The following is a 12844-nucleotide window of genomic DNA, read 5'->3' on the forward strand; positions in this document are numbered from 1 at the left end:
TTACAGGGAGCATCTGAGACCCCCAGCTTGAATAACCCACCTCCACAAAGGATTAAGCAACCAATTGTTAGGCCACCAACCACCTCCACCTTTGTTCCAGCCTCTATGGTGAATTAGACTCCTCCAATCATTGGAGCTCACTTCAGGCCTCCCATTCCAACCAACATACAACTTCCATCCAACAATGAGATTAATGCTCCTATTGGATCAAAGTTGCCTAAACCAAGTCAACAAGATGGACTTAGTGCTGAGACAATGGCCGCAGCAACTTCCGAGACTACATCAAGACTATTCAAGTTTATTCCCGCTCCTGGATTTAGGCCTCCTAGAAAGAACTAGAAGTGTAGTCCTAGGTTTATATTCTAACAAGTAGATGCTGTCTTTTTGATAAACTAGTTTACATACAACCGCAACAATTAGTCTTTTGGTTATAGGGCTATATGTTGCCCACTTTTGGATTAAGGACTTATGATACTCTATTTTTCTTTGTGTTGCTAATGTTGGTATAAGGTTATATGTTGCCCACTTTTGGAGTCACCTTGTGTACAAGATGTTGACATTTGGTTACTGGATGAAGTTGTTAATGTTACATATTATTTTTAGTTATTACTGGATTATTTTTCATGGATAGCAAGAATTGGAGTATAACACTTTCTATTTTTTGACATAGTCAATCTTTTCCAAACAACCAACACAACTATTTCATTTAATAAAATCATATTTGCACTGTTCGTGATACAACTATTTCAGCAACAGGCACTTACAAAACAAAAAAAAATCATAGACTTACTATCTGCTATCGAAATTATCGGAGATAATTTGCAAATACAACTCCAAAGACAAACACAAGAGCCATTAATGGATAACTAAAACCCCTAATACACTTAACATCTCTAGAATTTTTCATCTACAACTCTAAACCAGAAACTCTGTCCTCTAACTTAGTCACTTTCTCTTCCATCGAAACAGCTGCATCCAGCAAGTGATTTTGCTTTGGATTTCGACCTTGGAGACTGTCATCATTTATTTGCTCTTCTTTAAACAGTGAAACATATTCATCCAGCCATAGAAAATATTTGCAATGAGATTCTGCAGTCTGCACAGTAAAAAATGAAAAAACTAGAATTGCAATGAAGAAATGCTTGCTACAAATCTTAACAAGAATAAGAACATAACTAATTATTTCATACCTTGAAATATGAGCATCTAAAGAATAGCCTATTAGGGTTCGACTGTGTTGACGACATGAATAGAATTGCCTGAATTCCACAATTGCATTTTGGGGCAACGAATCTTTTCTTCTTTCTCGCTCCAGCACTGCCAACGGAGCTCACAAAAATACTCCTACCCTCATCATTCAACGCATCTCTTCCACTCCACGCTCTCTGCTATTGCTCATGGTGGTATGGGTTTATACACGAAACAAGGGAGAGAGACGACCAGACTCGTCTAATAACCATGCCTGGAAACCTCAAAACGACGGCTTTTGTGTGTTGTGTACGAGGACAGATAGGTCCCTGTCCATTTCACCTAGCCATGTGGACTTCCATCTTCCACGTAACCACCCAAGCCATCCATGTCATCCACTTGCCTACACAGTCAGCAATTTCTGTCAAATTTTTGCCATGAAAGTGATTGAAGGACCGCGTTGACAGACGGAGCAGAGAGTCAAGAACCGAAATGAATCGTGTTTTTGGTTAAGGATCGCGTTGTCATTCTAAAAAATGACATAAACCGGAATGATACTTTACTCGAATGTTAATGGCCTTAGGGAGGTAACGACCCTTACGCATACATTCTTATAATAAACGTCATTTTGACGCAAATATTTTGTAACCAACCAACCAAGGCTCTCTTTATATTTTGTTAAAGTAAATAATATAAATAAATAAATAAATAACATTATTTTTATCTATCTAACTGTATTTAAGTGTAGAAATATCTGGTGTATCAATATTGTTTTTGTTTTCCGAATTTCAATTATGCTCGACCACATGTCCCATTAGCATAAAGGTTCTTTTACAAACTAGAAAAACCTTCGTGTCTATTTATTGATACGATGCAGATCAATGTGTCAGTATATTTCAATAGACTGTTGAGAAAGCAAAACCCACATCGAAGATGACATAACAGCCCAAAATTTCTGCTGCTTCCTTGAACCTGCTATATAATTCCAGTGATGTCACAAATAATGACAGAAACCACATTTGCAAAATTCTTCCCACCAACCGGTATGGAGAAAACGTTTTCAGCAAATTTGAGTATCCTATAAACACTAGGCATAAATAATTTTTCCCTCTATTTCAAAAGGATATTATGAGCATCTCTATCCTCTAAATAAAACTCTCTAACTTCCTTGATTTCAAAGGTTCAGGTGGCCTGAAAGTCTCCAACCGCAAGTTGGAGCTTGTCCGGATCTCACTTAAAACGTCATCACCTTTCTCCATTTTTATGACCTCCAAGGTATTTCCAAGAACATCAGCTGCGAGTCCTGCTTCTAAGAGACTGCCAGGTTCGTCACCACCATCATGTATTAACTGCCCAATCTCTTTCAAAGAGACTACATGCTCTGTTACAGCTTTGGCAAAAATGCGGCCAAGAAACTCTGGTGCTTTGGGGGCATCGTTAACTGAATCTTCCAAAGTACTGAGAACAGATTCAAACCTAGCCAAGATAAAAAGGATTCATGAGTAAAATTCTCATCACAATAACAAATCTTCTCTTACCATTCATTATCATATAAAACTAACCCTTTGATGAGCTGGGCTTGACTCAAGATACCATCCTGAGACTTCACAAGGTTGACTAGTAGCTGAGCCAGAAGATCTCTTTCTGTGTTCTTTCTCTCGAAAGAGTCTGTGACCCAAATAGACACCATGGAAGGATGGAAGCTTGGAGAGTTCAAATCTTTCACACACAAAACAACTTCCTTCTCATCCCTAGCACTGAATTGAGCAATTTGCTGTCAGATATTTATGTGATAAAATGACTGAAAATAATTCTACAACCGGAAACAAACTTTAGACAAACTGCTCTCTGACATGGTACAGGAAGTTTCACCACCAATAAAAATTATTAAAAGAATAAAATTAAATCTGCACCATAATAATCTTTCCAGAATCTATAGGAATTAGCACCACAAAACAAATAAATAAAAAATAAAGAAATAGACACTCTTCTAGTGGATTAAAATATGGTTTTCAACATTGTTTTTATACATTATAATGATTGGCCCGAGGAATTTCTGTTCAATTCTTCCCTAAATATCAGATTTAGAGGGGCAAAATACACTCAACTTTGTTGAAATTTGATTAAATTCAACCCAACTCCCCTATATTCTAAAACCATACATTGATCTCCCCTAAAGATTTAGGTAACATTATATCTAATACCCTTGTATTGTATAACACTAACCTCTCAGAAGAATCCCAAATACTACCCAATCTCCTACTAAATAAACTACTGGACTGAACTCAAGTATGAAGTTTAGAAAGTGTAGCATTGGTTATCTAAGAGGAATTTAATATCTTCAACTGCTCCCCCACCCCCAAAAAAAACCAATATACTAAGAGAAAGTGGACACAAATTACACAGTAAGTCAGTAATAGAAACTTGATGGATTCAGGCTAAAACATATAATATATTCAAATGACACAACATTGTAAAACATATCAGTTGGACAAAGATTTCACAGGTATTATACTAATGTGGACAATTAATTCTCTTCAAAGTATCAAATACCCATAACTGGCTAGAAATGTCGTAAAAGATATGGTTGTTAAATCAGTAATAAGACAAATATTATATCAGACACATCACACTGGTAGGGATACCGCAACGAGACATTGTGGATCATGAGACAAAAATTGCATAACATGTTCTAATAACTGTAACATGGTTGTTAAATCAGTAATAAGTAACTCATTCACACAACACATTATATCCCACTGAGCCAGCAAATATTTTAAAGGAAATAGCATTTCAAAAGCTATGAATCTCAGGTCTAGCATGTATGACCTACCCGCCATATTTCTTTGGTTTAACACATCCAGAAGGAACTTTACCTCCTTTTCTCCCTTTTTTTCCCTTTTCAACAAACCGGCTTCCCCCCATCCATGCCAGCCTATCTCTCTCAACTAGAATAAGTTACTCGCAACTTACAATGTTCAGTTCAAAAACTACCTTATGCACTACCATATGCACAGTTCATGCACAAAATCTTATCCAATATCAACTTACCATCCTGTACATTTATACAGGTATAGATGTAATATTGATAATACTAATTAAATACTCTATCCACAACTCCACATTTATAAATATCAGAAACTACACTTCAATTTCTGCACTAGCTTTATCCAGCAGTCAATATTTTTTTAATAAAAAGTTCACCATTCTAACACTTTCAGAAAAGTATCATCATACGCCCATATACATGACATCCAAAAGAAATGGCACAAACCATTAATTTGTTTTTAATAATCTTAAGGCAGATAGTTTATATAACTATTATAAAGTAACATGTTTAAGTGAGAACTGAAAAGATTTCACATAAAGACTCTAGACATGTTCAGCTTACTGACGTTTATACTTCTCCGAAGTATTGAAACTTCTAAAAAAATAATCATGCTATTCAGAAAAATCACAATTCTCTCCAAACTGAAAAGTGAAAACAAAGTGGAATGAAACAACACAGAAAGCAGTACCTATAATATTCTCTTATTGCTGCCATTGACATGTCTAGCAACCGTTCCTCCGGAACCCTTTCTGAAGAAGGAATCTGGGAGACTGCTGTCCCTTGAAGTTGAGAAGGCGAAGTTACAACAGGCATGTCGAAATTCCCATCTGCATTTCTCGAGTCCCTGTTACTGTAATTGATATTTCGCTCTTGGGCACTTGATTGATCAGCTGTTCGCACAGCAAATCTATCTGGAATATATCTTGATGCTAGGCCCTCCCTAGAACTGTATGGTGATCCCTCTGCTAAATTAGTATAACCATTAAAACTGGTTGAACTTGAAACTGCAGTTGAACCTCTTAAGGACATTCCTCTAGCAAGACCTCCTTGGGGTCCCAAGGTTATTGAATCATCACCCAATCTTTGACTCATTGGAACTGAGAGAATCCTAGCCTCATGCCTGTCTTCCATTCGAGCATCCTGTGGACCATATCCGCGAATTTGAGAAGGCAGCCCCCGTAATCCACCCATCTGAGCAACAGGTGAAGGTAACATAGATGCCCCTCTCAGACCAAAATCTACAGGGTTTTTTCTTGCTGGATTATTGCCCAGACCACGACCCAACCTACCGGTTTGGGCCTGCCTCTCTTGGGTAGCATCTCTGTGCACCTCCTCAATCTTCTTTGGACCTTCAACTTTCCTCCTTTGTTGCCATTTGTTCTTTCTTAAATCAATGGCATCTTTCAACATGAACCTCACCCTCGAAGATAAATTCATGTTGTTTGATAATGATTTCATCCTTTCAAAATATACATCTATATGAACCTTGGCTTTGGGATGGTCAATCATCTCCCCAATCGTACTCATGAGCTTGCACAAAGCCTCAATATCTTCTTCATCCGGATCCTGATGCTGACCTAATAACTTCTTGATGCACTCATGCATAATCCTCTCTGTTAACATTTTCTTCTTATACAGTTCTCCTATCAATCTGATATTACCCAGCATGCGTCTTCTTGCCTTTGTCCTTTTCTCTTCCCTTTGTTCATTAGATTGCTTGACCTCACCTTCATCCGCCTTGTTTGCTTCTTCCTGCTCTCTTTCACCCCTCTCAAATTCTTCCTGACACTTGTTCAGCAATAATCTCTTAAAAGTTATCTTCTCATTGTCTTCACTAAAATCAGGCAACTCAGCAGCCAAATGTGAACAGAAATTGGCATACATTTCACAGAAGGTAGGTTCCATCAAAGCCTTCTCAAATATTTGTGAGATGACACCAGTGAGAGTTACTGCATTGTCAATGTTAACTGCTTTTACCTGCTCAAAAAGCTTCTCAAAATTCTGAGGAGTCAACTTATTTAATATAGCTTTCAATTGCCTCTGCTTGGCCTCTTCCACATCTGTCACTTTACCGATTTCATACTTCTTTTCAGCTTTGTGCATCATCTGCAAAGGACTTTGAGGAGGAGAAGGAACCAAAACCCTTTGCTGGAAGCTTGAAGCACGCTGCCACCTTTCACTGTCACAGCTGTTTCTTGGCATTCCTCCCAGATTTCCCATGGATTGCATTGGCCCAGAAAGAATCCCTCCAGCTCCAGCATATGGCAGAGGCGAGCGAGGATTCCTTAATACACCAAAATTGCCTCCTTGAACTGGGCGAAATCCTGCATTACCTCCAATACTATCCAAACGCATACCAGAATGAAAAGCATTGGAAACTTTACTCCACTTGTCTTCCTCAGTAATACCACCACCACGGCGATCCATCCGAGACATCCCACTAGGCCTATCTATAATCCTTCCCGGAGAAGGATGCGGATCACGTGAACTACTAATGTTGGCACTGATCAAAGCCTCCGCGATATCTGCTGTGATTTCAAATCCTTCGGGAAGATCGGTGCACTGCTCTGCAAACTTCAAAAGGAAATCTCGAGAGTACCTCTTCACAATGACTACAGATCCATCAATAACCTGTTCAGTTTGATCTGAAACTTCAAGTTTTGGTGAAGACATGTCAGCAGCATCCTCCCAATCATCAAGTTCAGCCTTATTCTCCCTACATTGCTCACCTGCTATAGCATCTGGCTGAGCAGCATTAGTAGACAACTGCTCCAAACTTCCAGAAGTAGAAACTCTTGCCACTTCTTCTGAGCTAACAACAGCATCTTTCTTCTCTTCAGGTCCCTTGTATGCATTATAAAGATCAGAGGTTGACCCAGCAGCATCTGCTTTCTGAAGAATCTCTTTTCTTTTCTTTTTCGCCTTAGATGTAGTTTTTACCTTATTTTGATCTAAAATTGATCTATCATTAGTATCTGGTGCTGGAAGAGAAACTACACTGCCAGCATTCTCTAAACCATCATCGAAATGTTCTGATGTTGTTTCTGGAATATCAGATGAATTCTGGTCTAATGTCGGAGAACTTACAACAGCTTCACTACTAACTGCAATATCTCTACTCAAACAAACATCTGTAGAAGAACCCAATGCAGTAGGGTTTTTGTTTACACATTCTGGAATACAGCTTGTAGATTCATCCAGCTCCCGTTTACATCCTTGAATAGATGATATTTCAGTATTTTCACCCATTTCTGAATCTTTATTCTTTGAAAGTTTATCCAGTTGTGAAAATTCATCTAGCTCATCATTCTTTTTCAAACTATCCGCAGCTTGAGCAACAGGTCCTTCAGCTGAAACATGAGTAGAAGGTTCTACAGCACCATTTCTTTTTGCTTCAGCATGAGGCATGCTCAAAGGGGGAGTTGGTAATGTATCTTCAGTCGTTGTTGTGATATCTTCACTGATAACAGCTGCAGAATGGTTTGTTTTAGTTACTACAGTTTCAGAATCCCCAGTAGATCTCTCAACAGCTTGGGAAGACACATATGAAACAGTAGGAGACTGTACAACCTGTGAGGGGTAAAAAGTCAATACCAGAAAGAAAACTAATAAATAAAGAGCCATAAGATGTCTCAAGAACAAAATTCTCTAACATACTGGATGCTGTAATTGGCCTTCCTTCTGTACCTTCTTATTATCTTTCAAAGAATTTGACCTACTCAGAGATTCCTTCCCCTTTTCTTCATTATTAGACACAACTAAAACAGCCTCCTCATTCATAGCAGATGAAGGCTTCATGGGAGCAGCTGTAACCTTAGTATATGCAGTAGATTGTTTTGGCAATGAGCTCAAAACTGAAGAATCACCGGATAACTTAGACTGTTCCAACGAAACCTCAGAGAAGGTTTCAGAACCTTTTTGGGGCAAAGAGGAGCTAGCATTACCAGACACTACTGAAGCTCTGGCAGGGTCACTCTTTTGGGCAGCAGAAATATTGGAATTGGCAACTGATGAGTCCACAACACCAGACCCACTACTAAGTTTAACAGACACAGAAGTTGCTCCTGTTGAAGATTGTGAGATAGCATTATGCACATCCCGGGAAAATTTTGGATTTGATGATTCAACAATGCCAGGGATATGATTGACAACTTTATTAACAGGTAGTGAACTATGAGAAGATGAATTCATGAAACTAACATTTTGGGGACCCTGGCTCACTGCATAATTAAATCTCAGTGGCTGAGAATTTGGTGTTATCTGACTACTACTAGAGGGTTGATAGAAGGGAGCATGGGATGGATAGTAATTAATAGGATGAGAAACTGGCATTGCAGGTTGAGATTGAGAGGACACACTAGAGTAAGATTTAGCACCGGATGACCCACCATCTGAATACGTGTCTGCCCTTTTATCAAGCCTAAGTTCCTCATGGGTCTCAGGATGAGTTATCTTGACAGGAGTAGTTTTACGAGGAGCAAATTTTCCTCCTTGCTGTGGGGAATATTGTGGGCCAATGCTAATGCCCATGCTACCTAACTGATGGGGCAATTGAGGGACCATTTGAGGAGTAAAACTCATGTTTTGGCTCTGATGAATGAGTCCTTGATGCATCTGATGAGGTTGAAGGCCTGGAACAAAGACCTGCTGCTGCACTTGTGGAGCATTTCCAACTGGCAAAGGCATAGGTAAAGGCATCTGATGAGATGCTGTTGGCATACCCTGAGATTGAATCTGTGGATTCGGACCACCAAACTGTACAGATGCCTGGGGCTGATGATACGTCATTGGCATTGAAATTCCACTTAAAGGAACAACAGAAGGCTTTTGCATCTGGCTTCCTGGAGGCAATGCTGACACCTGCATATCTTTCTTTGCCCTAGTCCCAGCATGAGATTGATCAGTAATACCTGTATCCTTCTTCACAGGGTGCTGCTTTGGAATGGGAGGTGCTGGTGTTGGTGTTGGTGCTGGTGCTGGAGCAGGTTTAAAAGAATCATAGCGGGCCTGAAAGTTACACAACTAGATTTCATGAAAGATAATAATGCTTGAATTACCATGAGAACAAGTAAAGCCCATTATCTCAACTTCAAATAGACTGAGTATAAAATCAAGATACACTCCTTTTACTGATTTCATTTCCGAAAATAATAATTTCTAGCCAGAGAAGTCAACAATTAGAATTTCTTACTTTATGAAGGATTAGATGCTGTTAGCAAATTTATATTGTTCTATAAATAACAGGGAAATAGAGCAGAAAATAATAAGATGCATACCTGATCACGCTTCTGCTCATCTAAATTGGGTGGAGCTGAGCTTGTGCGAGCAGGAATCTGAATATTATTATAATAGAACATCATCAACTCCTCATGAAATTCCAGCTTTAAATAATACATAAATAAAGTTTAGAGATACATTAAGTGATACAAAGATAAGGGAAACTTACTGCCATTCCATTCATAAAACCTGGACTAATAGATCCGAATTGGACAGGAAATGCCTTGGATGCATCTCCTAGGGCACAAAACAGTATTCAAAAACACTCTCAGAAGTCACATATAACAAAATTCCCTTCATGTTAAAATGTTATATTTATGAGAATTCAGAAATATTGACTTATTCTATATATATGAACCAACATGGATAACAACATACCCTTAGCAGGGGTTGTCAAAGCAGCTGAATCAGAGCTCAAGGTGGGAGGTTGAGAAGTAGGAGCTTTCGGAACAGCTCTGGTTGTCCTCTGAGCATTTGAGGATTCTGATGACTTGACAGTGGTATTGGTAACGGGTGCATCAGATCCTCCTATTATTCATCGTGGATGAATAATGTCCATAAAAGACAATCACATTTACCAAACACTCAGTCATGTAACATAACTTTCAGGCCAGATAACATAAGTACATAACTAGTAAATGTACACTTCATTCAAAATAATATCTATCGAAAAAGTATTTTGCAAAATCTGGGGAAATATTGCTAAAACTTACCATGAAATTGAGGCTGTACGTGGCTACCATTTGGTGCAGTCCGGGTTGCATAAGTACTATTAGACTCGGTTAGTGCAGAAGGGTTTACCCTAGATTGCCCACCTTGTGCATTATTAGACTTCTTGTTAAAACTAACACAAGTAACAGCCATAAAAAATTATCAGAACATCATTATTCAAAAGAAAAGCAAGAAATGAAAACTAACACCTCTTACATTTTTTTGTATCAAACAAGAATTTTATTATAACACAAAATAAGACAAAATGCTAATGAAAACAACCAAAAAAAAAGGGGAAAAGAAAATCAACAAACACAACTTTCTACTCGTTGATCACATCTCAAATAAATGTCCCTCAGGAATGATCATTTGCTTTGCACAAAGTAGAAGTCAAATTGCTAACTTTATCCAAAAAATATGCACGACACTCCCAACAAAACCCCACAAAACAATGGCACATACTACAGCCTGCAACTAATGATCCGGATTCTGGAAATTGATTCAAGGTTCTAAGGCACTCCCAAATATACTTGTACCAAACTAAGCTTTGTATTGAAAATTCAGCCATAGAACAGTGCAAAAGTGGATGTTCAACTGATTCTAAGCTCACCACATACAAGTACACAACTGCTCACTGAAAACAACACAATTCAACACGAAATACTAAAGAATAAAAATGACGAAAATAAATCATTCCAAATACCCATTATCATCATAAACCAAACCCCCCACCCAAAAAAAAAAAGAACACATTTGCAAACCCTAACTCACCTGCGGTTAGAGGATAGTGACGGAGAAGGTGCGGCACCGCCGCCCCTACCGTATGCACCACCGGAGGAGCCTCGCTGCTGATTGAAGCCGGCAGATCGCCCGGATTTTCGGTACACAGCGTCACTCTTGTCGGATTTTGATTGATTGAAGGACATATATCCCAACCCTTAATTCCTCCAAAAAATTAACGTTTTCCAAAAAAAAAAAGAAAAGAAAAGAAAATAGAGAAAAAGAAAGGGGGGATTTTCCTTCCTCAATTTTCCCTGCAACCAAGCAAGCAGATCGATATCATCATCACCGCACACAATCCCACATGAAACTAAACCTAGTTAATCAACATCAACCCATATGCCCAATCCCAATAAACACAATGCGGTGGAAGAGAACCGAGAAAAAGGAATTAGTTGGAATAGGAGAGTGAGAGAACCTGAAGAGTGTGTTAGGTGTGTGAAAAAACTAGGGTTTTTTATTTTTATGGGTCAGGTGGTTTAATTGAGATTAGAAATGTGGACTCGGGGAGTCCATACACGACACACAATTACACTGTGCAAACTGCAAAGAGAGATGTGTATTTGACTCAAATAAGAGTGGACCCCACACACGTAGGTAGAGATGTGTATTGTACGGAAGAGAAAACTCTCTAGTCTGTACTACCAGTCTACCACCTCTTCCCGGGAATCCCACGGACTATATTCTATACTACCACTTCAGTACAGTATTTAGTAATTACATATTGAAATTAACATTTTAATTTGAAGAGATAAAATTTTAGTCTTTTAAGTATTTTTAGATAATAAAAATAAAAGAGATTGAAATTTTTAGAATTTGAAACTAAAATTTAATCATATTTTTTAAAAAATATCATATCATATTTAGTTAAGATAAGATAAATATTTTTTTTAGATTTATCTTTCAATCTTTATATTTATCTTATCTTAACTAAAATTTAATCATATTTTTTAAAAAATATCATATCATATTTAGTTAAGATAAGATAAATATTTTTTTTAGATTTATCTTTCAATTTTTATATTTATCTTATCTTAACTAAATATGATATTTAGATATAACTCAATCCAATATATTTTATACTAAATATAATATAAAGACTTAATTTAGTCTCAATTTTTTAAGTAGCATTTGGAAAAGAGATTGAGATTGAAAGATAAAAACTGAAAGATTAAAATTGAAATAAATTTTAATATTGTGTTTGGTATAAAGTGTACAAGATTGAATTATTATGTCTTATTATTCTATTTAGTTTGAGATAAAAGTAGAGACTAAAATAAAATCCTAACCCCTCTTTTTTCAATTTTCAGCCAAGAAGTAGGGCTGGCAATTCATACCCTACCGCGGGTACCCAACCCGGTCTAACCCGTTCGGGTAGGGTAGACTACCCGACCTGCTGCGGGTAAGGTAGGGTAGTCCGGGTATGCCTACGGATAGGGTAGGATACGGGTTTAGGGTAGGGTTCGGTTTATGGTGTACCCTACCCTACCCTACCATACCCGCACTAGGGGTGTTCGCAGTGTGGTTTGGTTCGGTTTTAAGGGAAAAAGTCATCCGATCCGAACGCTTAATTTATGTGCGGTGCGGTTTGGATTGGATGAAATATTTTTTAGAAATCCGATCCGATCCGATCCGATTACAAGCGATTTGGATCGGTTTGGATTTGCGGTTTTTTAAATAAAAAAAATTAAATACATATAACAAGTCTCAACATCAAATTTTAAATAATCAACAATAACATAACAAGTTTTAACAATATCTTAAAAAGCTAACGATAACATAACAATAGAAATAAAATTATAGGTTAGTTAAAATAAATAAATAAATAATATTTTGAACATAAAATATTTATTAAATAATAATACATGAATAATAGAAAAATGTATAACAAATTGAACATGTTATAAGTATAACTGTAAATATAAGAGTTAATAGTCAAAATCGTCCCTGAAAGATACCTCGATCTCCATATGAATCCCCGAAAGATAAAGTTAATCAAAATCGTCCCCGAAAGATGACGGATATGACCACGTTAGTCCTTCCGTCATCTCGTCTGCT

At 37.6% G+C, this 12844-nt stretch overlaps 1 protein-coding gene across 3 annotated transcripts; it reads right to left on the reverse strand.

Moving 5' to 3' along the window:
* Positions 2007-11334, reverse strand: LOC107605329 (eukaryotic translation initiation factor 4G). Of its 3 annotated transcripts, XM_016307180.2 has the most exons (10): positions 11205-11334; positions 10778-11040; positions 10009-10139; positions 9674-9823; positions 9465-9532; positions 9295-9351; positions 7676-9025; positions 4707-7588; positions 2751-2945; positions 2007-2664 (listed from the first exon to the last, which is right to left on the reverse strand). In XM_016307180.2, the coding sequence occupies exons 2-10, from the start codon at positions 10930-10932 to the stop codon at positions 2334-2336; spliced, it is 5319 nt and encodes a 1772-aa protein (XP_016162666.1). In that variant the 5' UTR covers positions 10933-11040; positions 11205-11334; the 3' UTR covers positions 2007-2333. The 3 variants fall into 3 exon arrangements, with proteins under 3 accessions (XP_016162666.1, XP_020960634.1, XP_016162667.1); XM_021104975.1 differs by having other exon boundaries at positions 10778-11309; XM_016307181.2 differs by lacking the exon at positions 11205-11334 and having other exon boundaries at positions 7706-9025; positions 10778-10932.

The sequence above is a fragment of the Arachis ipaensis genome, chromosome B06 (genome assembly GCF_000816755.2).
Source record: "Arachis ipaensis cultivar K30076 chromosome B06, Araip1.1, whole genome shotgun sequence".
NCBI lineage: Eukaryota > Viridiplantae > Streptophyta > Magnoliopsida > Fabales > Fabaceae > Arachis > Arachis ipaensis.